This window comes from Lygodium microphyllum, chromosome 4 (assembly GCF_053477565.2).
Source record: "Lygodium microphyllum isolate KBCC chromosome 4, Lygodium_microphyllum_v1.1.10, whole genome shotgun sequence".
NCBI lineage: Eukaryota > Viridiplantae > Streptophyta > Polypodiopsida > Schizaeales > Lygodiaceae > Lygodium > Lygodium microphyllum.
Window position 1 is genome coordinate 124369304 of NC_141138.1, and position 25104 is coordinate 124394407.

At 40.7% G+C, this 25104-nt stretch overlaps 1 protein-coding gene across 1 annotated transcript in view; it reads left to right on the forward strand.

The window, feature by feature from the left end:
- The first annotated feature begins 5312 nt into the window (after window positions 1-5312).
- LOC148037580 (pentatricopeptide repeat-containing protein At5g27110-like) overlaps window positions 5313-25104 on the forward strand; it is a 112467-nt gene continuing 92675 nt past the window's right edge. Inside the window, exons 1-4 of the mRNA XM_087677121.1 lie at window positions 5313-5787; window positions 5900-6066; window positions 14385-14546; window positions 14770-15192. Of these exons, the coding sequence (XP_087533247.1) occupies window positions 5313-5787; window positions 5900-6066; window positions 14385-14546; window positions 14770-15192 (1227 nt within the window). The remainder of the gene's footprint in view (window positions 5788-5899; window positions 6067-14384; window positions 14547-14769; window positions 15193-25104) is intronic.

The following is a 25104-nucleotide window of genomic DNA, read 5'->3' on the forward strand; positions in this document are numbered from 1 at the left end:
GCTAAAGCATCGTACGTGTTCTATAGACAATCGATGCTTTTGTCTAATAACCAGCTTACATTGAGAGCAAGGACATGGGACACACTGATTAAGATAAGCTGCATGATCTTGAACATCACAGCCTTCATCATTTTCCATTTGGTCTATGTTACGACAAACAATTTGTTTTTGTTATCATTCTTTTTTTCTTTCTTAAATGATTTGAGAAGGGATTTAATCTCTTATAACTCAACAAAATTAACGTATGTAAAGTCTCCACCCACGTACGGATGGATCAACAGTATGTAAAGTCTAATATGCTATATATGGGGACGAGGGAGTAGCTACTCTATGTCAAAGTGTTTTTCGTCATGTGGTATTGCATCGGACCTCGCCATCTTTTTCCTTTGTGTGTGATTCGATATGTAGAGCGTAGGAGAAGGTAGAACAAAGCATGTCAATAAAACCATCCATTCACCTCCAAGCCCAATCTCTCTTTTTCTTTACCGGGCCTAGATACACAATCCTTTCACGTCTTTTCAAAGTGTCGGACACACCTAAGGTATACCCTTAAAAATATATGCATATAAATTTATATATATATCTCTCTACTACTAGTGCTACCACCACCTCTCTCTCTCTCTCTCTCTCTCTCTCTCCTACTACTACTACTACTACCACCACCACCACCACCACCACCACCACTACTACTCGTCTTCTCGAAGCATCAAACACACCCAAGGTGCACCTTTAACAAAACCTCTCTCTCTCTCTCTCTACTACTACTAATACTACTACTACCACTACTACTACTAGTACTCGCCTTCTCGAAGCATCGAACACACCGAAGATGCACCTTTAACATGTTGGTTACTGCAAGGAAGACAAGAGACGAAAGGAAGAGAGGAAAGAAGAGAGATATGAGACACAGGAAGTGAAACCCTTGAAGTGTGTCAACTGAGCACACATGATAGGAATATATAGAGGGGACCTGGGGCGCTATATATATATAGACAGACTATATATAGCTAACACCCCTGCTCAAATAAAGGTCCCTTACTATGGATGAAAAAAACCCTTGGGGGCTCAAGGGAAAAACCCATAGCTCTATCTAGGCTTACCGTTATATTAATATTCAAAATATAAAATTACAAAGTTGAACTTACAAGAGCCTATTCATAGGCATCAAAAGAGCTTTATCAGACTATATATAGCTAACATAACAAAACCTCTCTCTCTTTCTCTACTACTGCCACTACTACTACTAGTACTCACCTTCTCGAAGACACCAAAGGTGCGCCTTTAACAAAACCTCTCTCTCTCTCTCTCTCTCTCTCTCTCTCTCTCTCTCTCTCTCTCTCTCTCTACTACTACTACTACTACTACTGCTACTACTACCACCACCACCACCACCACCTGGTGCGCAAATCGAATGTTGGATGCATACGTAGCGAGCGCCGAAAGGTACCCAAGAACAAAAGCACTCTTCTAAAACTCATTAAAAAACAAGAAGAGAGTTTGCACGACATGAGAAAAAAAGACAAATTGGGTACAATCTTCCCCCATGCCTTGTGTACGCACTTCATAAGGCATGTATTTATAAATTTATTCATCTCAAAGCTAAAAAATAGTCCAATTTTACAATTAGCATGCTTTGGTTTTTGTATTTTCCTTTGTCAAAATAAATAATAAAGCAATTGGCGGCCCAAAAGTCTGGTTGTGCCCAAATAGAATGTCCAATAATGAGATATTTAAACCGTGCATCCATGCACGTATGAAATAATTAATATTTGTCAAGCCTTTCAATAAATAAGCGTGCTTAAATAAATATTAGAGCCACCTCTTTAATGATAAGACGCGCGCCCAAAAAAAATGATAACTTCTTGTAGGTAATTTGAATACATGCTATTGCCTAGTGCTGTCCAACGCCACCGTTGCCTGCTCTACACATCAATTGAAGCATTCACAATTGTTAGAAAATAATAAAATTAAACCAACAAAAGTGAATACCTAGCAATCTTCAGCTACAAAATAAATAAATAGGTTGGAACTCTGTCCTGACCTCAATTTAATACGAGTGCACTCTAAACTCATAAACATCCATTAATTTAAATATGTATTTTGTAAAATCATCTACTATGAAATCACCCACCTGCACATTAAATTAACATGATGCCCGAAAAGGATAGACATCCCCGTCAACTTCTCGCACAAGGAATCCACCTTATGTATAAGCTTTGACAAATAAATATAGTTTTACGGAATCCATCGCAAAACCTCACGGAATCCACCCTGGAATTAAAAAAACTCATGGAATCCATTGTGGTCTCATAGAATCCACTGTGGAATATGCCTCATGGCATTATACCCCTGAGGTGGAATAGCAATTTTCCTCAATTGCTATTAGCTCAATTTGGAGCGAGCAATGACGGGTAAGGACTTAGGTCGCGGGCATGCATCCATTGGGCCTCTTCAACATGATGATTTTTAAACTTAACGAAATATCTAGAGTATCTATGGCCGGTTCTATTGATCATAAAGTCAGTGTGTAGAATAGTTTCAGGCTCAAGGATTTCATTTTCTTCTTCTAACAAAGCAAGGTTTTCATAGGCAGGGTGAACAGGTAAGTAGTCTCTAAAAGGTCGTAACAAACTGATATGAAAAGTATTGTGGATTTTCGAGTGTTGGGGTAGTTCGAATTTAAATGCATTGACATTGATTTTCTGAATGATCTTGAAAGGTCCATAAAATCTAGGGGCTAACTTAATATTGGCAATATCATCAGTAGCTTTAACTTTGTTTGATAATGATGTAGCAAGTGTAGGCAATCTATGTCCATAAATGATTTTAAAATATAACTTTTTGGTAGTTGTATGTGATATATTATTGTATGTAAATTGAAGTAAATACAAGTGTATATTCCATGTTTGGGGTTTTGAAATTGTGTATGTACATAAAATATCTAAAATTGTAATGTTAGTACGTTCTATTTTCCCATTAGTTTCAAGATGAAATGCAAATGAGAAATCAATCTTTGTAACTAAATTAGCAAACAAAGTAGTACAAAAATTATTGCAAAATCTAGAATCACGATTAGAAATAATAACTTTTGGCAAACCATGGTTAGTGAAAATAATATTAAAAAACAATTGTGCAGCTTGAGATGGAGTTAATGTTTTCTTGCACATGGAATGAAATATGCTTGTTTACTAAATCGATTTACAATAGTCCAAATCATATCATGATTAGCTTCGGTGTTAGCCAAAACAATTATTAAATCCATTAAAATATGTTTCCATGGTCATTCCGGCATTGGTAAAGGCATCAACAAACCATATTGCTTACCATGGTGTCACTTCACTCTTTGATAAATTAAACATTCAAATACAAAGTTAGAAACATTAGATTCCATCTGTGGCCAATAAAAAACTTTAACCAATGTACGTAAAGTAGAAATAATACCTCTATGGCCTTGATATGGGGAACAATAAATTTCATGTAATACAAATGATCTAAATGGAACAGTGACACACAATCTTTTCTCATAAAACATACATCCATCAAAATAAGATAATGAATCTATTGGAATATTGTTATTAGCAACTAGTTTATTCCAATCAGGTTGAAAACTGGGGACTTGGTCATAGATATCTTTCATAGGAGTAAGGAAATCAAAAAATAGCATGCAGATATTATAGATACTTGGTCTTCTACTTAAGGCATCGAAAAAAAATTCTCTTTTTCGGATTGAATTGGATAAATAAATGAAAATTTTGAATAAATGCAGCCCATTTGATATGACGGTCAGAGATTTGTGGTTAACTAAGGAGATGTTTGATACTTTGTTGGTCAATTTTGATCATGAATTCAGATCCCATTAAACACTACAAGATATAGGCTTATACCAACGTTCAAAGTGACGAAAATATTCATAAAGAAATTTGCCCCCGTCATCGTAAAAAATATCGTTATTGACGATGCCATAGAACAATCGATATTAGCGTCGTTATCAGCGTCACTATTTGTGTCAATGCGATGGTGATACCGACGCATATAGTAAATTTGCGACGCTAATAGCGATGGTAAAAGGGAAAAAAGAAAATTTTTGGCAGGGTAGTAAGTTGCCCTACCACATATAGCACTATTGCTTTATTTGGGCCATTCAAAATAGTTTCAGTAATGTGTACAATGCTCGTGTAAATAAAGGCAAAGTGTACTTGAATCATAACACTGATACATGAAATAAATACATGATCGCATAATGAAAGTGACCGCTACAATCATGGCAAGATACTACTACTACATAGAAAATGTCTACACAGATCACATGACCAAAAAAGAAGAGTATGTGAGCTCCAAGGATCCAAGAGCGAGCTATAGATCCTCGCGATCCGAAACCTCGTCCTGCCACCACAAAGGAGCATCGAATAGACTCTGCAAAAAAAAAGAAACAACTATACATCAATCCACCATACAATAATGCATTTTAATTAAACTTAGTAATTACGGACAAAAAAGATGAGTGACTTACAGGGCCGCCGCGTCCATACAATCGATCGATCAATGCGCTGAGACCGTGTCTCTTTGCATATCGAGTCTCTAGGCTAGTGGGATCACGGTTTGTAATGGAGTGCTGCAAAGAAAACAAAATACATCTGTTAAAAACATGATTGTCAATACAAAGGATATTGCAAAAAAATAAGCAAGCAAAACAAAAAAAAACTTACAAAGTCCTCCAGATATGTATTGTGGTCGTCACTCCCAATATGATGGACCACTCCAGCCTCCAGTTGTGTCCTCCCCGCCTCGTGTTGTTGTCTCCAACGTCCTGGAGAATATGTAGCCTCTTCCCTAATGATTCGGTGCCAATCGTCCGCGTCTAGCCTGTACATTCAAACTTTGCAGGGGGTTGTTGTTCATAGTCTTAAGGGGCACAAAGATATCATGTATTGTGTGGCCTATTTAAGGGATGGTAAAAGATTTGCATCAGGAGGAGCGGACAAGATAGTGATTACCTGGATTTATAAAGCCTCGGGCATAGATCTGGTTAGATTTGCTAGTAGATCAGTGAATTGCATTTGCAATTAGTTTGTTAATAATGCAAATACATGCTGAAAGTATAAATCAAGTGAAGGCCATTTCACAATATATATGGAACATGGCCTTGGTGATGAGGCACCGAAATGTTCTCAACAAATGCAACTTGAAGGTTGTAGCCCTGATCCCATCACATTTGTTTCCATCTTGAAGGATCTAGTATCACAGGAGCTCCAGAAACAGGTTATCAAATACATAGAGAAGTAATTACTAGGGGATTTGGAACAGATGTATACATGGGCAGCACACTGGTAAACATGTACATCAATTGTGGATCACTGGTAGAGGCATGCCAAATTTTTTATGCACTACCTATTCGAGATGCAGTTGTGTGGTCTGCATTGATTGCAGGATACATTGAGTCTGGACGTGGTAAAGAAGCAGTTAACTATTTCCAACAAATGCAGTTGGAAGGCACATCTCCTGATTCTATCACACTTGTTTGTAGTTTGAGAGCTTGTGGCATGATTGGAGCTTTTAAAACAGGATGGGAAATACACACAGAAATAACAAAATGTGGTCTAGAAACAGAGACTCATGTGGGAAACACATTGTTAGATATGTATGGCAGATGTGGTTCAATTGAAGAAGGACATGATGTGTTTGAGAAACTACCAGTTGGAACTGTGATTTCATGGAATGCACTTATCAAGGATTTACTGGAGGTGGGCGGCGCATTGTGGGAAGAGGCTTTGTGGTTATACATATCAAGTCTGCTGACAACTTTCAAAGTGCATTAGACACACAGTTCTTGTTCCAGATTGGTGTTTTTACTGTTGTACCGATAATAGTTGGTTTTGTTCTTGAGCTTGGAGTTTTGAAGGCACTGCAGCTATGGACCTTGATCAGATTCAAAATGGGGAGTACATCATCTCTGCAGGGTATGACAGCAATTTGCAAACCATAAAAACTAAAAGGGATGTTGTAGATGATAAAATGCAGAAAGTACATCAGACAGCCAAAAATGAGCTGGATCTTGCCGTTGATAAAGTACTTAAGTTTGAGAAGACCATCCAGTGGGGCCATGTTTTCAGAATTTAAAAAAAAATCAGGAACCTGCCGAACGAGAGCTGAGGGGGAAGAAAAAGCAAAAAGGGGAATCAAATTGACATAGCAAAAGAATCTGGAAAAAAAAGCACATAAAAATTGAATTCTGATGGCGCTTCTCACAGAATTCGGTGCACAAGGAAGAACTGGACATAATGTCTACCAAAAAGCTCGAGGGAAAAGAGGATCGAATGATGAGGTGGGAGAGAAACGCAAGAGATTGGAAATCTATTGCTCTTTGACACAGAGAGCCTTGGAAGAAGTAGAAGGATTCCGAATAATTTGTAGCAGTTGACAATGGCCTATGGCAGGCAGAAGCAGTCAGATCAAAACATGATGCTAGAATTGGAGCACCAGAATCCCAGCCTAAGGCAGGACCTAATTCAGCCTCTTGCTTCTTCTTCCCTCTCATCAGAGAGAGAGAGAATAGTCAGATAAAAGTTCGTAGCCTTTGATGCTAGGAGAAGTACTATAGCCTGACATTGTTTCAGAAGAAGGTTGATTAATATACACGAAAAGCTTCTCAGATTGAATGCAAAACGTGTATCCAGTCGATGGAAAATGCCTGTTAAATGCTGTCACTAGAAAATATTCTAACAAAAATCCTATCTAATATAGAGAAAACTCCCGCTTAATGTTGTTACCACACGAGGAAATTCCAGCAGAACGACTGGAGGGATAGTGCCTGCAAAATGCTGATACTCAATGAAACAGCTTCACAAAGATCATAGAGCTGGTTTGCTACCATGTATCGAGCTCATCAAGACTTGTCCTGTGAAAATTTTATTATGACAGGCAAAATGTTAGTAACATAGTCTGCTCAATGCCACACAACCCTCCACTGCAAGAATTCTGACTGAATCCTAAAAAACTTGAGTTAGATCACAGAAACTTGACACGATCTTAGTTTCGAGAGAGATAAGCTATATGGTTTCAGTAAATTTGCCAAGATGCAAATCAGCTGATCGTCTAACCTTTGGCATATCATCATGACAGAGTTCCAGTTTCTTCTACATCATTGTTCTCTTTAGGAATGCACCCAAAGTAACTAAGATCTATGGAAATTGAGAATCAGAAACTATAGAAGAAAGCAGCTGCTATATTTCTGAGTGCCTTTGACTGTTGCTTGAGCTATAATGCCAATTCTTACAGTTGTGAAAAGTCTTCAGTTATGAGAATTATACAGATTGAGATAGACCTTCGGAATTGAGAAATCTTCTATCCTGAAGTTAGTCAAGGTTCTCTGTGGTCACGTCTTTTCTTTCAAAAACCCTTTGACATCTTTGGTGGAGAAGACGTGAAAGCCTCGCATTTAAATTTCAGGATGGGAGATACTTCAGCATCAATTTCAGCCTCTTCTACAATTCCTGCTTTGTCCTCTACTTCAGCTCCATCATTGACTGCTGCTTCAAGTACTTCAAAAAATGATTTAAAGGAGATTTTGTAGAATATGTTTATGTATATGTAGCTTCAAAATTAGCAGACACAATTGTATATGCAGCAATAGCAACAGTTGCATCAACAATAGTTGTGTCAACAAAGGCAACTATATTCGGAGCAGGAGAATACAATCAGCGCGACTAAGGCGATTGAAGCAGTTGAGAATGAAAAGAAGATATTTGATGGCCGTAATGTTTCAGCTTATTTGAAGACGTATGAGATCAAGATGGGATTTTTTTAGTACCAGTAGGACTTATGAGTAAGTATTTCCTTCATCTTGTCACACCCGCCTTGAGGGCAAAAGTGACTGATCTTTTTCTTCAAAATTCGAATTGGCAAGATTTTAAGAAGGCCCTGAAAGAAGAGTATTTCCTTGATGACTTTGGGATGGCTACACGGCGGTCATTCCGAGAGTGGGTCTACATGCCAAACAAAGGTCTAGCTGCTTCAGAGTTGATACGAGAATTTGAAGAGAGCTATATCAGCTTGATGCCATTGAACAAAGAGCACTGGATGTTGAGAAAGTTGAGCTTTTCTTGCAAGCTGCAGATCCTGCTCTTCAGGAAGAATTAGGAGAGCTTCTTGAAGATCGCACGAAGCCTATGGGTCTTAAAACGGATTGGCAAGATGCCTAGCTGGATGCAGTCTCGACTTTGACCAAGAGGAGCATATGGAAGACCCACCTACAGAATAGATCTATGACACCGACGCCGTCTTCTGCTTCTATGCCTGCTTCTATCCCTGTTATTTCTTCTCTTCCTCAGCCAGTTTCTTGGCCTATGCCAGTACCTATTGTTTCTACTCCTCTTGTTCCAAGACCGATGCCGGCTCCTTCTGCTCCAAAACCATCCGCTCCGTCGGTGCCTTCCTCTCTTGATGACATAATCAACGGCATAACGGATTTGACACTGGTGTCAGTTAAAGCAGAATTGGTTGAAAAATTGAAAGAGTAGTTTGCTGTAACTATGCCTACTATTTCTTCTAGTGCTCCTACTGCACCTAGGAGTATTCCTAGTACACCTAGGAGAGATCGAAGATGTATTTGGTGTGATAGTACGGACCATCAACATTGCAGGGATTGTGAATCTTTTCAGGATGCAAGGAGGAAGAATTTGGTATTCTGGGGACAAGATGGTAAGATCTGGTTGACTGAAACAGGAGCTCCGCTTGCCACCAATTTTGGGAAAGGCAGAATGAAGAAATTAGTAGATGACATGGCTGCGCCTACTTCTTATGTGGCAGCTAGAGGAGATGCTTCTACATATGGAGTCCAAATTGAGAAAGAATCAAAGAATCAGTCAGCATTATGGACTTATGCTATAGAGACGGCAAACAAGGGAAAAATTCAACAGACTGTTTTGACTAGTGCAAGTTCTAGCATCAGATCTGAGACAGGTTGGGATTCGCCTATTGACAGGTACACTATTTATGTCTACTTGGCTAAGTCTCAGGGAGCAGATGTACTTGTTGAGGAGAAGCGTAAGAGGGATGAAGAAAATCCAAATGCAGCTAAAAAGACTAGAGGGGGTGAGTTTGTTACTCCACCTACTGCAGGACCGTCTTTGAGGCCAGGGCGAGAACGACAGATGGAAGATGCTCAAAAGAAAGAAAAGAGGCAAGAGCCTAGAGAGAGAAAGTAGCCAGGGTTTAGATTGATGTTTGATATTGAGACATCTACGGATATGAAGAAAATCTTTAATGACAAGATACTTGGCAGTGAGGTGACTTTTACCATTTCTAAGGTTTTGGGCATCTCGAAAAGAGAGTTTCAAGATCAGTTCCAAGAAGTCCTGAAGAGGAAAAGACATGCATTGCCTACTACTGATACACAGGGAGTTTTGATTGGGTAGTTGGATGAGGATGAGGATGAGGTTATGGTTGAGAATACTTCTGTTTTTCCACAGATAGAGAAGAGGGTTCAGCCTATGCATTATGCTGAAATTGATGAGCATGTCTTGATATCGCGTAGTCACTTTTTGCGGAGTCATTGGGCTAGGGCAACTACAGAAACGATGGTAAAAATTGGAGAGAAACAGGTGCCTTATGTTGCTTTGGTGGATCATGGTTCAGAGATTAATCTCATAGTTCGTGGAGTTTATGAAAGTAATAGATGGCCTATGGATATAGAGCATGGGTGGTGTATGAGAGCCGCCAACAACACTGCAGGTGATGTGTATGCTGCATGTCCTAGTGTCAGGGTCTCTATTGGTGATGTAGAGGAGGATTTCCATTTCTTTGTGCAAGATTCATACTCTTATCCCATAATTCCTGGACAGCCATTCATCACAGAGATGCGCATGGAAACAAAAGTAATGGATGATGGATCTGCTTATGCACGGATTCGCAGTAAAGATGGTATGAGAGTAGTTCAGTTTATGACTGTGTGTGTGAACCATGTTAGAAACATGGATAATCTTAGAGATGCACCTTTACCCACTGTGAGGGATTCGGGTTTTCATGAGGTACCGATGTTTCGCGAGACGACGGTGGTACAAAACAGAGGAGATTGGAGTTCTCGCCTCCTGGCAGCAATGTTTTCTCCTCCAGTTTTGTTGGAATTTCAGCAAATAGTTCGATGAGTTATCAGAAGACTTCTAAGTTGCCTAGAGCTGCCAGGCAGTACATTGCAGGAAGGAGAAAAATTTGAAAAATATAGGTATTTTAGAGGATGATGAGCATATAGATGGGATGTATGATAGTGTGGTTTGTGCATATACAATGACAGAGATGGAAAATATGCTGAAAACTAATATGCAGAGTTGTCACAGTAATGTATCAGTGCAATCCCTGGACATGTTTCATGAAATTGCAGATTTTGTGTCACTGATAGAGTCAAAGACTGAGGTGACTCAGCAAAAAGTATTGAGTGTTGAAGAAATTCAGCAAACAGAGTTTCTGGCTGATTATGATCAGCCTACAGAGACACAGAGGACTGAAAACTTTCAGCCAACAGAGTTTACTACTGAAATATTTCAGCATCCAGAGTTTAGGGCTATTCCTATGCAGTCCATAGAGCAGAGGGCTGAGGATATTCAGCCACTAGAGTGCAGAATTGCTGATTTACAGTAAGATTTGAGTAATGCAGAGGATCATAATGAAGCCACGGTTGACACGAAATACAAGACTGTGGATAAGAAGGTGAAGCCGGTAGCTGTACCGCTTCCACCTGACAGTGATCAGCAAATAGAGAGGGCTGCCAAATATCCAATTTTGAGGAATCCAAAGCATATAGGCCATAAAGTTTCAGCAGAGACTCTTGCTGAATTAAAAATTGGAAATGGTGATTTCTTGCTACCCACAGAGAAACAATGCTTTCACGAGATGCTTGAGCGACATGGAAGGGGCTTGCATTTTTCCTGCATGAGATTGGATGTGTGAATCTAGATATTGTTACTCCTATGGTGATCTTTACTATTCCTCATATTCCATGGAACCTCCGACCTATTCCAGTGCCTAAGGCACACCTGCCAAAGTTAATTGACTTGTTGAATGAGAAAATCAAGATGGGAATCCTAGAGCCTTCATCTGCACCATACTCAAATAGGTGGTTTACGATTCCAAAGAAGAATGGTACTCTCCGATTTATACAGGACATGCAGCCAGTAAATAGAGTTACTATCAAGAATATTGGTATAGGTCCAGTTGTGGATGAGTTTGCAGAAGCATTTGCTGGACGTGCCATCTATTCTTTAGGTGATTTGTATTCGAGATATGACTAGTTTCAGCTAGCTTTGGAAAGCAGGGACATAACCATTATGAGAACTCCTATTGGGCTTGTCAGGATGTGTACCTTGCCTCAAGGTGCCACTAATTCTGTTGCACATATGATGAATGCCATGCATAAGGTCCTTCGTGATTACATACCTCAGCTTACCATGCCTTTCTTGGATGATGTGCCCATTAAGGGGTGCGCAGAAGAAGAGAAGAATGAGAGCCTAAATGAGCAGGGATGCAGATATTTTGTGGCTGATCATATTTCAGCTTGTGAGAAGAATTTTGCCAGGTTAGAAGAAGTGAACTTGACACTATCAGGGCAAAAATCCGTTTTTGGAGTAAATGAGATTGTCATTGTTGGACATATGTGTGGGTATTATGGTAGGAAACCCTCACCTGAGAAGGTGGATACTATATGCAAGATTACAGAGTATTGTTCTACCACTTCAGAGGCACCGAGATTCATTGGAGCTTGTGTGTTTTATATGATTTGGATACCCCATTTTGCACACATAGCAGATTGTTTATATCAGCTACTTCGAAAGGGGCAGAAATTTTATTGGGATGAGAGTCACACTAGAGCCATGCGAAAATTGAAGAAGTTATTGCAGATCGCTCCTACTCTCAGGAAAGCGGATTATAATTGCGGAAGGCCTATTGTATTGATAGTTGACACTAGTCCAATTGGCATAGATTGGGCTATGGGTCAGGATGATGCAGATGGAAATATGTATGCTATTCGGTTTGGGGCGAAAGTCCTAAATGAGAGACAGAGAAGGTATCCGCAAATCAAGAGGGAGTTATTAGGGATTGTTACGGCTCTCAAATGTGACAATGAGTATTTTATTGGAGCCTCAGTTGTGGTAGAGACAGATTGCTTGCCATTGATAGGTATGATTGCGAGTTGCTCTACTCCAGATATAGCTATGTTGAGATGGATTGCATAGATCAAGTCATTAAATCCAGAATTTAAACACATAGCAGGGAAGGATAATTCAGTGGCGGATATGCTATCTAGAGCTAGATATGATGATGAGAAGACACTACTTGCAGAAGAGGATAATGAAAAATTTCAGCCGCTATGGTTGATCATGTTTGCCATCTATGATATTGTGGCTTTCATAGAAGAACTCTATGTTGGAGATTGGTTGTAGATTGGCAAGTACCTTAGTACACTAAGCAAAAGAGATGAATGGACAGATGAAGAGTTCAAGAAGATCAGAAGAAAAGCCTAAGGTTATTTTCTCAAGGATGGATTTCTTTGGAAGCACCCAAAGAAAAGAGGTGGATTACCCTTGCGGGTTGTCTACGATAAAGAGACATGGTTACAGGTGATGAGGGAGTTTCATGAGAGTCCTTGTGCTAGTCATAGAGGAGTGTGGGCTACTTATGAAAAAATCAAGGAGAAATATTGGTGGAAAGGCATGTACAAAGATGTTTCTCACTTTGTAGAGACTTGCAGAGACTGTCAAATGTATTCCGTAGTGCATCATCAAGATGAGCTTCATCTGACCTATCCGCTATGCATTCATTATTAGTGGATAGTTGACTTGGTTACTATGCCTATGGGTCTATGGCAAATGAGATATATTGTTTTGGCTAGAGAGGATCTTACCAATCATGTTGAGGGCAGACCTTTGAGAATGAAGACCACTAGTGTAGTGTGTAAGTTCTTATTGGAAGAAATTTTCTGTAGGTATGGCTGTGTGGGTAAGATCACTACAGATCATGGTGAATTGGATGCAGATGAAGCTAGAGGGTTTTTCTCTCAACTAGGAATCAAGTTGGCTCTAACTACAGCATACAATCCAGAGGAAAATGGGAAGAGTGAAAGAGGGCATCCGTCAATAGTAAAAGCATTAGCCAAAGCATGCAAAGGACGGATTGGAGAATGGCCGAGACTTCTACCATTTGCTTTGTGGGCTGATCGTATGACTCACAGCGTTACCACAAGATATATGCCCGCAGAGTTAATGTATGGTCAGAAACCGGTTATGCCGACTGAGACTTGTGCTTTGACTTGGTCAGTTTTTCCTTGGCAGGAGGATTTGACGAGAGAGGAGCTCTTAGCTCTTCGGATTCGACAGTTGGAGAGAAGACCAGAGGATATTCAGCTAGCTATTGACAGGTTGAAGGTTGCTAGACCTAGAAATAAGGACAGGTTTGACAGCAGGCATCGCTTGCGGCCTAGAGCAATAGAAGAGGGAGACTGGGTATTAGTCTTTGATAGCAGCCTTGAAAATCAGCATACTGCACTTCAGAAGATGCTGAAAAGATGGTTTGGGCCATACATAATCAGACATGTCTTTGAGAATGCAACGTATGAGCTGACAGAATTGGATGGGACAGTGCTTAGAGTGCCTATTGCAGGAAAAAAAATCAAAATTTCCAAGAAAAGAGATGATGAGGATTATGCATTTGAAGAATTTGCAAGAGAAGAGCAACGAGAAGAAACTCCAGTAGAAGAGACAGATGATATGATAGATAATCTTGCTGAAATACCGAAAATACACAATGAAGAGATTGATCTATTCGTGGATCTTGACGACAATGATCATGGATAGTTGGCCCATCCAGAGGATGCGCAGGATCAGAGGGGGTGAATGTCGTACTGCTGCGCATCCGAGGTGTGGAATCCACCAAAAAGTTGTGTGTGTGACATTTGTTACTTTGTACATACTTAGTTGTTGTGTTTGCATTTTTGTTCTGCGTGTCAGTATAGTGGAGAGGGGTTTGGAAATGAATATATTTGTGGGAAGCATAGTGGTGGAGATGTTTGGGAAGTTTGGCTCAGTTTCAGAAGCACTAGAATATCGATTACCATCTACCTTGGATCTTGCAATGGAGGTGAAGAGGAAGAAGAAAGACTGAGCTTGTACATTCAAACTTTGCAGGGGGTTGTTGTTCATAGTCTTAAGGGGCATAAAGATATCATGTATTGTGTGGCCTATTTAAGGGATGGTAAAAGATTATCATCAGGAGGAGCGGACAAGATAGTGATTACCTGGATTTATAAAGCCTTGGGCATAGATCTGGTCAGATTTACTAGTAGATCAGTGAATTGCATTTGCAATTAGTTTGTTAATAATGCAAATATATGCTGAAAGTATAAATCAAGTGAAGGCCATTTCACAGCATATATGGAACATGGCCTTGGTGATGAGGCACTGAAATGTTCTCAACAAATGCAACTTGAAGGTTGCAGCCCTGATCCCATCACATTCGTTTCCATCTTGAAGGATCTAGTATCACAAGAGCTCCAAAAACAGGTTATCAAATACCTAGAGAAGTAATTATTAGGGGATCTGGAACAGATGTGTACATGGGCAGCACAATGGTAAACATGTACATCAATTGTGGATCACTGGCAGAGGCATGCCAAATTTTTTATGCACTACCTGTTCGAGATGCAGTTGTGTGGCCTGCATTGATTGCAGGATACATTGAGTCTGGACGTGGTGAGAAACAGTTAACTGTTTCCAACAAATGCAGCTGGAAGGCATATCTCCTGATTCTAACACACTTGTTTGTAGTTTGAGAGCTTGTGGCATGATTGGAGCTTTAAAAACAGGATGGGAAATACACACAGAAATAACAAAATGTGGTCTAGAAACAGAGACTCATGTGGGAAACACATTTTTAGATATGTATGGCACATGTGATTCAATTGAAGAAGGACAGGATGTGTTTGAGAAACTACCAGTTCGAACTGTGATTTCATGGAATGCACTTATCACAGGATTTACTGGAGGTGGGTGGCGCATTGTGGGAAGAGGCTTTGTGGTTATACATATCAAGTTTGCTAACAACTTTCAAAGTGCATTAGACACACAGTTCTTGTTCCAGATTGGTGTTTTTACTGCTGTATCGATAATAGTGGGTTTTGTTCTTGAGCTTGGAGTTTTGAAGGCAATTGTCAGTTTTGTTACTATGTAGTTGCAGCTATGGACCTTGACCAGATTCAAAATGGGGAGTACATCATCTCTGCAGGGTATGCAGCAATCTACAAACCATAAAAACTAAAAGGGATGTTGTAGATGATAAAATGCGGAAAGTACATCAGACAGCCAAAAATGAGCTGGATCTTGCCGTTGATAAAGTACTTAAGTTTGAGAAGACCATCAAGTAGGGCCATTTTTTCAGAATTTAAAAAAAAGCAGGAACCTGCCGAACGAGAGCTGAAGGGGAAGAAAAAGCAAAAAGGGGAATCAAATTGACATAGCAAAAGAATTAGGAAAAAAAAGCACATAAAAATTGAAGTCTGATGGCGCTTCTCACAAAATTCGGTGCATGAGGAAGAACTGGACATAATGTCTACCAAAAAGCTCAAGGGAAAAGAGGATCGAATGATGAGGTGGGAGAGAAACGCAAGAGATTGAAAATCTGCTGCTCTTTGACACAGAGAGCCTTGGAAGAAGTAGAAGGATTCTGAATAATTTGTAGCAGTTGACAATGGCCTATGGCAGGCAAAAGCAGTCAGATCAAAATATGATGCTAGAATTGGAGCACCAGAATCCCAGCCTAGGGCAGGACCTAATTCATCCTCCTGCTTCTTCTTCCCTCTCATGAGAGAGAGAGAGAATAGTCAAATAAAAGTTCTTAGCCTTTGATGCTAGGAGAAGTACTATAGCCTGATATTGTTTCAGAAGAAGGCTCATTGATATACACGAAAAGCTTTTCAGATTGAAGGCAAAACGTGTATCCAGTCGATGGAAAATGCCTTTTAAATGCTGTCACTGGAAAATATTCTAACAAAAATCCTACCTAATATAGAGAAAACTCCCGCTTAATGCTGTTAGCACACGAGGAAATTCCGGCAGAACGACTGAAGGGATAGTGCCTACAAAATGTTGATACTCAATGAAACAACTTCACAAAGTTCATAGAGCTGGTTTGCTACCATGTATCGAGCTCACCAAGCCTTGTCCTGTGAAAATTTTATTATGACAGGCAAAATGTTAGTAACACAGTCTACTCAATGCCACACAACCCTCCACTGCAAGAATTCTGACTGAATCCTAAAAAACTTGAGTTAGATCACAGAAAATTGACACGATCTTAGTTTCGAGAGAGATAAGCTATATGGTTTCAGTAAATTTGCCAAGATGCGAATCAGCTGATCGTCTAACCTTTGGCATATCATCATGATAGAGTTCCAGTTTCTTTTACATCATTGTGCTCTTTAGGAATGCACCCAAAGTAACTAAGATCTATGGAAATTGAGGATCAAAAACTATAAAAGGAAGTAGCTGCTGTATTTCTGAGTGACTTTGACTGTTACTTGAGCTGTAATGCCAATTCTGACAGTTGTGAAAAGTCTTCAGTTATGAGAATTATGCAGATTGAGATAGACCTTTGGAATTGAGGAATCTTCTATCCTAAAGTTAGTCAAGGTCCTTTGTGGTCGCGACTTTGCTTTCGAAAACCCTTTGACACCAGTATGTTCTTCCAATGATCCAAGACGTTGTGCTAAAAAACTTGTTGGCACAACTCTCTCATACGAGCCATCACCCTTCTCCCCTCTGCATTCATCATGATGGCTCTTATCCTATCCTCTACAAGGTAGGCATACCCCTCTAGGGGATGCCTAAGATGTGCCCTCTCCCACCTTCGACCACGCTCTTGGGCATATCCAAGAGACCCCTGTACATCGGGTATACTTACGGGGGTAGTATCTCTCTGAGTAGCACTCATAGGGATGTCACCTGCGGAGGACTGAGCAAAAGCTTGAGTGATTGAAGTAGACGTCCCCACAGGTGTGACAAATCCTATGGGTGATACAACTCCAGTAGAATGACGAGACGGAGACACTGTGTAGCTGGTACCTCCATAACAACCACTTGAGCCACGCTCTCTTGAACCGCCACGAGAACAAGGAGTAGTACTTGTATCTCGAGCCGACCACGGGCTCACTACACCGAGGTCTATGTAGCATTCCCCTAAAACACTCCCTTCGTCTGGCCCAAGTTTGGAGCATTGACCTCATAAGCTCAAAATTGAAGCATCAGAGCGCACCGAAGTAGATCTAAGAGAACGACCTGATAGTGTCTGAGACAGCTCCTCGTCGGCCATATCTTTGAATCTCGCTATCTGATCTGGTGACATACGTGTGAAGATCTCCTATAGCTCCTCGTCGCTCATCCCTCAACTCATCGTGATGATCTAAATATCCACAAAGGTCACCTGCACAGACAAAAATTGATGTTAGCATAATCAATATAAATCGTACAAAGCACGATAATATAAATATTTAAAAAATGATCTTCTTTAAAATGCATATTTTATGTACCCTTATAAGCGATTCGTCGATGAATTGAGTAGGTGGATGCTCCAAGTATGAAGTACCCTATGGTTCCATGTCAATCTCCTGACATAACTCCACATACACTAGAAGATCGATAGACATGTCACCACAAAAGGATGAGTCCACCTCGTTCTTAAAGAATTCTTGGATTCTATATTTTGATCATTGTTACTCAATGCTGGCTCCTCTACATGCTCCAAGCTTTCGGTGGCCTCCACCCCTTGCAATATCGACCCCTCTATTTGCATATTATCCTCATCTATGCTTGGAACATCGCTTTGATCATATACTCTCGCACTTCGGGGAGTTGAAGGTACAACGTATCACCATCGAGGTTATCAGGGAGTTTGGATAGAAAATTACATGTTCACAATCACGTACAAGATAGATTTAACTATTGTGACATGTACCATGTCGTAATACAATTAAAGAACACATGAGTTGATGCATCTATTCACAATGGGCCAACAACACAAACGTGTCGTGCAAATCCGTCCATTTTTTTTTTGGAATCTATTTCGAGAAATCCAGATGGACCTTGTCAAACTATTGCTCAAGCTCCTTCAAGTACCACTTTGAACCACTGCACATTGAATAGAATCATGGAGAAGCGACGATAATCCACCGTGATAATACTTTGCAAGTTCCCAAAATACTCCATCTCATCTATAACCGTGTTTGGATCAGTTGCTCGTCATAGGCTCTCTTGCTCGAACCTTGCCATGATACCACAATCTGTTGTGGATCGCATTTTGTCAATACGCTCCATGCGAAAATGCCGTCCGCGCGACCACGCTGCACTATATATTTTGTACTGTACATGAAAACACTCAATTAGTTGTCACATATAAAATATAGATATGACAAATCCTAAACACATCATCACCTTTGGATTACATTTCCTCGAGAATTCCCACTCCTCCATTGAGACCTATGTTCCTTCGTGAGACGTTGCAGTCAAAGCTCTATGCAACAATAGTGTTGACATAAACCACGGCGTCTCCTTTATGCTCTCGGGATATCGAATCAGTCGATAGCGCGTACTATGCCGAAATTCAGATCGTGCTTCCTCTTTATCTTTTTGAGCTTGCTGGTACCTAGTGAGCCACGTCTCCATAGAGGCATGGTGCAATATGCAAAAGCAATTCACTTTCTCCTCCATTGCAGCATTCATTCTTTTTTCTACCCCATTTCCAACCACCACATCTCCGGTTAGTCTATCATCGTCCTTCAATGACCATAGTCTACTGTTGTCTGAATCCACCGTTGGTAGCCATTATGAAATATGCACTAATGCCTCAAATACCAACCAACCTTTAGCCATGCTACCTTCTGGCAACCGAGCTCATTGTCGCACAAAGCCTTTCAAGGTTTTCATGAAGCGCTCCAAGAAGAATATCCATCGTGTATGGACAGGTCCAATAATCTCTTGTTCATCTACAAGATGCATAAGAAGGTGGATTTGTATCGTGAGTATGTTGGTAGGCAGGTATTTCTCAATGAGATAGACCACCTCCACTGCTCCCCGCCTTGTGGATTCAATAGAGAATGTCTTAATCTCCTTCTGTGAGATCCATTGCACTAAAGTTGACAACCTATAAATCGCCCCGCGTATTTCTGGAGTAAGGGATCCTGCATTTGTGATCGATAGTATAAAATACCACAAACGAGGAAGCATTATAAAAAATGACTACACTCCAAATAGCAAAATATATAGGCCACTTACAATCCATTCGTAGTACAAACCTGACATATCTTACTCCAATCATGGAATTTTAGCCCTGATAATTGGTCAGCTTTAGAAAACATGGACATGAGAGCACGCATCATACCCGTCGGAGTGCGGATAGACTTGAATATTTGCTTCACAATGCACTCTTCTTTAATGGATAAAACACAAGGAGCGCAAGGTAGCTGCAAGTGACTATCAGCACTTGACTGCGGCCAAAGCGCAGCCATCTTGCCTATCTCCTTTAAATACATTCATGCCACTATAGTGTCTCTCTTTCCTCTGATGTGGTCCCATAGCAAGCTGTCCACGTTCTTGAAATAATGCATGGGATCTAACAAGTGGTTGATCTGTAAGTGAGTCCAATATGGCAACTCGTAGAAAACTGAGAACCGTCGCATTCCATTTGGATGTGGCTCCGTGTGGACCATTTTTAGCTCATACCAGCTTTGGGCATTCATATGTATTGGAGGTCATCCAAGAAAACCTTCCATGAGTTCATGACCCTCTAGCAAGAAAGTGACGTGTCCTTGATATACCATCTTCTTCATGGTTCGTGACCTTCAGGAGTCTAACTATGGCCCACGCAATGGACATGCATGATAACATGAGGTAACAAGACCTATCCCAACACCTCTATCCAGTGAATACAAACTTGAACGAGCTATGATAGATATTACCAATGAGAACGAAAGCCTAATTACCTGTAACGTGTCCACCTGTTATCTTCAAGACACGTCTTAGTAGTCCATCGGAAAGGATGTCTAGAAAGCTCCATCTGGCACTCCCATGGAATGTTACGTGGTTTGCGATCTAGGACTTTCCACGTCTGCAACGTAGCAGAAGTATTCATACCGTTCCCACTTAGGACCGACCTGAATTAGGGTTTTCCCTTATTGGTCATTTCCTAACAGCAACTAGCATCAAACCCAAGTGAACTACTTTACGCAAAAATGCCAGGTCCGAAGCAGATTCATGCTGCACTTGGTTCAAGGAGAATGGGAAATGAGAGGGATGTGAAGCTCAATCTCTCTGCCATAAGGCATAGTCCCATTCCGTTCCCCTAAAACAACGCAAATCAGGATCATTTATAACTTAGACTCTAGGTCTACGCCCTTTTTCTATTCATATCCTTTGAACGATCTCCTCGCTGTCTATCATGATTGAGAAAAGTTCCCGGCCGACCGGGACCACCCATCCGTAGGACAGACCCATGGCCACATCCACCGCACTTTCCTCCGATTGTTTTAGTTATCTAATTACCTACTACATTTAGTTGGACATGCAGCAAATAGCTTCCCTAATTAGTCCATTAGGCACCGGTTCCTTCACATAATCATAGCACTTAACATAGAAAAGCAATGTCAAACAAGTTTCTTTTCAATAGGTTATCATATTTATCTTTGAAATACATAAAGTCCAGCCCATAGGCTTATCCATAATTCGCCCGAAGGCTATCTAGCAATCCATAGGGATTACTTATCCAAGATTCTGCCCGTAGACTAGTATGTGAGCCTCAAGATCCAATCCTGAGTCACGTTGGCCTCTTGTGCAGGGCCCAGAAGGCGAGGGATTTACGGCTAGAGCCCCCTAGTAACGCTCAACCGATTTACAACACCCAAGCGTCCTCCTGCTCCAAATAGTGCTCAACGGAGAGACCTCTCGTGGCAGGTTCGGTCCACCTTCTCGGCGTGGTTAACAACCCCCTTGGTTAGGGTCAGGCAGGTAGTCGGGGGTAACTGAAGCTGCCTCTCCCATTAGGCCTTCAACCTGAAGCATTATATATCTTTTCATCCTTTAATTCTTTGAGCAAACAAAGCAAAACAGTGCTCTTAAAACTGTTACAAGCACAATCAATTCCATTGGTCGTTATTTTTTGCCAACTGCTAAGGAGTGAATCCTTCCTTCCGAATGCATCTAGCACTCGATCCGGGATCAATTGCGACTTGGCAAGGTTCCCAAGGGTTTGTTTGTTAACCCTATATCCTTGGGTTAGGGCCGTACCCTATTATCTCGACTTAATCAAAATCTTAAGTTCTATTAGCAGTGAATATATTATTCCAATTCACTGATTGGTCTTTTGCTTCAAGCAAATATCTAATCCCTGTATCTTGTTCATTTTACCCAATAAAGGTACTGTATCAGGACAATTACTCATTCCCTTGTAAGATAACTTGCGTAAGAATCTGCCAATCTCATTCCGAGGAATTGGCTATTCCCTTGTGATCGAATCACAAGATCGTGCAACTCTAAATCTTGTTGCACAAGTGTGACATCAAACTACGGGACTATTTACCCATCGAATGGAGTCACGAAATCATGACTAGATATAACAATCTGTTCTTGATTGCATTAGGCCGACATTGTCGGTCCTAGGGTTCCGAGTTTCATCTTTTTAGCGAGATATTCTTAGGAAAAACCCTAGATCACTTATTGCAGGTATGTTCCAATGTCCCTACATTCCGTGAATGTGGGCAAGTCTTTAGGGTATAGGAATTTTAGCCTTGGTAATACGAGTGACTAGGTAATGTCCTCAATGTGCTAACCCTAGTTATCTCTTTGGGATATGTTGCATTGAATTAACCCTTTCTAAACGAGTACCTCTCGGTTTTAGGTGTTTAGGTTTAAACCAATTTAACTTGTCTATTCTTCAAGATGATTACGCTATCATTTCCGTAACCACATGATTCATTACCTACGTATAAGTTGATTTACAAACCCTAACTTTTCAGGTTAAGGTCAAAGTATAGGTTAAGTTATAGCATAATTCCAATTGATCATCCTATAACATGAAAACAAGATTCATGCTACTAGGCTTTAGGATTTTATGTTTAAACATGTAGTCTTTTTCTACTTTCATTTCCGAATGAATTTGTCGCATGCTGAACTTACACACCCTTTCATTGATTTAAATTTTTAGGCCACTTGCCTAGAGTTAAATCTTTTTCATGTAGTCCTACCAATTTCCTACGGTTGCTAGCAACTTTCTATAACGAATCATTTCGAAGAAAATATGTTCAATAATGTGATATGCGGTTTATTCCTTCCATGCTGAAGTGTACTATCATAATTCCGTTTTGTAAAGATGGGCATTAATTAATCTAAATAATGCACAAAACCCACTTGCTAGACATGCATAGAAATCTTATGCTTGCTTTATTTTGTTTGTTTTATTGAAAAAATACTAATGACTGAACCCCTCAATTGTGATCTATTAGCCAAGTATTTTTTAAAAAAAACATGCATCCTTATTCCTCAAATGATCCATGCATTATGACGTTAATCAAATTGAAGAAGAACCTGGACTTGTGGTGAAATATCCACATGGATGTTAGGAGACGATCCTCCTGCGGTTGCTCCTTGTGCTTTCGTAGGAGCCATCGCGAATGCGGCCTTTCCGCCTTGGATGCACATTTATGATGTTGGCCGATCTTCTTCGAACATGAACTCCGTTTGTGACTGCTTGCACCATCTTTCGGAGTCGGCTTTAAAAGGCTTTATAGGATTTCTCCTTAAACTTCTAGGAAAAAAAATTTGCCTTGTGAAGGCAAAGGGGAATTTTTTTTAAAGATTCGGGGTTATCAAGAATCCACTTGAGAGGGCAATAGGGGAGGCCCACAGGAAGGGGTTTAGCAGTCGGGCTTTTGGGAGATTATGGGAAAATCCAAGGGGGAAAAAAAGCTTAACGAGCCTTTTTAAAGGCCTCGGATAGGACTCCACGGGAAAGGGGGTACTAACTGAACTTTAGCGGATTGAAAAAGGGGTAAAAGGGTATAAAAAACCTTTAAAAAAGATATTTCCGTGGAGGGGGGAAGAAACCCACGAGAATGGCGTTTAAATCCCGGGGAGGGGATAGTTTAGGATGTACTTGGTGGAGAAAGGGGAGTATGAGAACCACAATAGGGGCTTTGGATTCCGCCGGGGGGGGGGAATATAATCTGAAAGGGGGCTTAGGAAGCCCCTTTGGAAGCTTCAAGAAGCTTCCAGAAGCTTCAAGATGCTTCCAGAAGCTTCAAGATGCTTCCAGAAGCTTCTTCCAATCGTGGAGAACCCACGTGGAGGGGAGAAAAAAGTGGAATAAGGGCGGCAGGAGGCGGTTCGATGGTGGCAGGGCGATCCCCAGTGGTGGCGGTGCTGTTGCGGAAGCTGCGACTCTCACCTCCCCTTCAATAGCAATGGAGCTGCAGAATCCTTATGACCTCTCTCGACGGCAATGTCAGCAACCTCCCGGCCCCTTCTCGGTAGCGTGGCGGCTTTACTCTTGGGCCACATCACACACAATCCTCCTAGCTATCAGCCACACCAAGCTTATATAAGTGAGGGGAGGGGATCCTCCCTCCCCCACGCGACGTCCTGCATGCGTTCGGCCCCTCCATGGCACCCAGCAGGGATGTTGAATCATCTTGCTTTCCCTCCCTCTCCCCCAGCATGACAGTCGGCTCAGGGGGGAAAGAAGGGAATTTTAAAAAAATTCCATAAATTTCAACAATTATCCATTTGGATTTTTAGTAAGACGAGGTTCTCGTGAGGAGTGCAGTTTTTTTTAAGATCAGAATTGTTACATTCTCTCCCCCTTGGAGGAATCGAGATGTCCTCATCTCGAGATAAACTAGGGATATTGATGGTTAAGAGTGCTTTCCTCTATCCACATGGCATCCTCCTCGGGATAATCTTTCCACTGGACGAGGCATTCTCTCAAGGTTCTGGATCTTAGTTGTCTCTCCCTAACATCTAAGATCTTGTCAGGCCGTAGTTCAAGGATTCCTTAACTAGGCATTACAACTTGTTGGTCATCAAGTAAATTTTCTTGATGAAGAGAAGCTCAAAACTCAAGGGATTCGATTGGAGGCAATCAAAGAATTGATTGCAGCCATAGAAGCCAAAGATGAAGACATTTATGAAGTAGCACAGCTGAAGAAGCCATAATGGTGGAAACTTCGCAATCTAAAGTGCAGCCCATGCAAAAGAGAGAGACTTTTCTTCACAACATGCAAGAAGAAAGTGAAACTCACTTTATTCCAAGTAGTCACTATTCCCGTACCCATTGGGCAAGGGCGACTACTGAAACTGTTGTTAAAATTGGTGAGAAAGAAACTCCATGCATTGCCCTTATAGACCATGGTCCAAAAATTAATGTTATGTCAAGAAGACTCTATGAGAATGGTGGATGGCCCATTGACGTGGACCCAGGGTGGCGCATGAAGGCAGCCAATAACTCTTCTGGTGATCTTTATGCAACGTGTCCTTATGTACAAGTTACTATTGGTAATGTAAAAGATGAATTTCATTTCTTTGTTCAAGATTCTTGCAGTTATCCAATCATTCTTGGACAACCATTTATTTTCGAGTCTCATTTAGAGACAAAGGCTCTTGATGATGGTTCATCATACGCTCGGATAAGAAGCAAGGATAATGATAAGGCTATTCAATTCCTAACTGTCTGCATTAATCACCATCGGAATAGGGATCGATTGAGAGATCATCCCGTTCCTCTTAATGCCCGAGAATTTAAGGGTTTTCGGATAGCGCTGCTATAAGTGGAGGCTATGGCAGTGCATCATGTCATAAAAAATTGCCTCCACATATGAAGGAGGCAAGGTCTAAAGCTGATTTGCAGGTTTTTTCAACCAATGGAGTGGGCTGTTATAAACAATTTTCAGCCATGAACAGGGCTGAAAGAAAGTATTTGAGTCATATGGAGCAAGAACTGAAGCAAATTGATGTTTTACCTAAAGATGAAGAAATTTCAGGTCTATTTTATGGGTTGAATTATAATGATACAATGGCTAAAATT